General features: G+C 44.3%; 1 protein-coding gene across 1 annotated transcript in view; it reads right to left on the bottom strand.

Moving 5' to 3' along the window:
• Positions 1 to 225: 225 nt before the first annotated feature.
• SARC_12279 (hypothetical protein) overlaps positions 226 to 1,171 on the bottom strand; it is a gene marked incomplete at both ends in the record, with an annotated part of 6,782 nt that continues 5,836 nt past the window's right edge. The window contains one exon of the mRNA XM_014293617.1: positions 226 to 432. Within this exon, the coding sequence (XP_014149092.1) occupies positions 226 to 432 (207 nt within the window). The remainder of the gene's footprint in view (positions 433 to 1,171) is intronic.

Below are 1,171 nucleotides of genomic sequence, written 5' to 3'. Positions count from 1 at the left end.
AAGACTCACCACGTGTGCCAACTAACTACCCATGCATGTACATCTATGACCTAAATACACATCACAGATATTATAATCAATCAGCAGTAAACAACCCCATGGCATACCTTTAATCGGGACTCACCACGTATAAAACCTACCCATGCATGGTACATTTATGACTTAAATACAAATCACAGTTATATTAATCAATCAGCAGTAAACAGTAAACAACCACCTGGCATACCTTTTATTGAGATTCACCACGTGTGCGAACTTCCGCTGTACGCCATCCGTAAACAGCTGCTCGTTGGCGAAGGCCTTCTCCACCGTGTCGTAGTACATGACCTTGAGATCTATGAGCTGTTTGATAAGCGGCAGGGGCTCCAACACCGTGTGGATTAATTTGGTCCCTGTGCTCTGTAAGTGGTCCAATAGGCTGTCCCGAATTTCCTACACATAACACGGAAGAAAAGGATAATTTACGCATGAGAATAAGCCATTTCGTAGGTGTGAAGCGAATAATTGTGCCAAACCAAATGCCGAAACTCGGCCCGTCTTGGCTGCTATCTGGACAAAACAAGCGTCTCAATTCTCTGAGGGCTACGCAGAGAGGCCATCAAGTGCTGACTAATCCATATCACAAAGTGCGAGCTAACACATCAGAAGGGGTGGCCAAGTGTGGTTATTCGAAGTCGAACAAACAGGAATGACGGACTATATACGGTATCAGAAACGAGCAGCGTATAACTACGGTGGATTTAGATAGCTACCTAGCTATCTCATAATCTTCTGCGCAGTCCAAACGGTTGTAGTAGAAGGTGTGGCCCAGTGTAGTCATTCGACGTCGGGCGGACGGGATTGACTGACTAAATTCTGTATCAGAAACTCGCAGCCTATCCTTACAGTGAGAATAGACAGCTACATCGCTAACTGATAATCTTCTGTGATAACAACAACTAAGCAACGAAGCGACTAGATGTTTCAGTTAAGGGACAGTGCAGCAAGATGGATAAATTTAATCTACAATCTGTAATGTTTCAGACGTATGTCTAGATGAACCGTTGTCAAGGCAACACGCACCATCACAAGTGAAGTGAACTGAGTGGTCGAAGCGTCTTAACCACTACGAACAAAGAAAAAACTGCGCTGCTCCTCTCAATTTGGTGCACACAAACATGCAGTGGTATAT

This window comes from Sphaeroforma arctica, assembly GCF_001186125.1.
Source record: "Sphaeroforma arctica JP610 unplaced genomic scaffold supercont1.2195, whole genome shotgun sequence".
NCBI lineage: Eukaryota > Ichthyosporea > Ichthyophonida > Sphaeroforma > Sphaeroforma arctica.
This window is presented reverse-complemented; position numbering and strand designations above follow the sequence as displayed.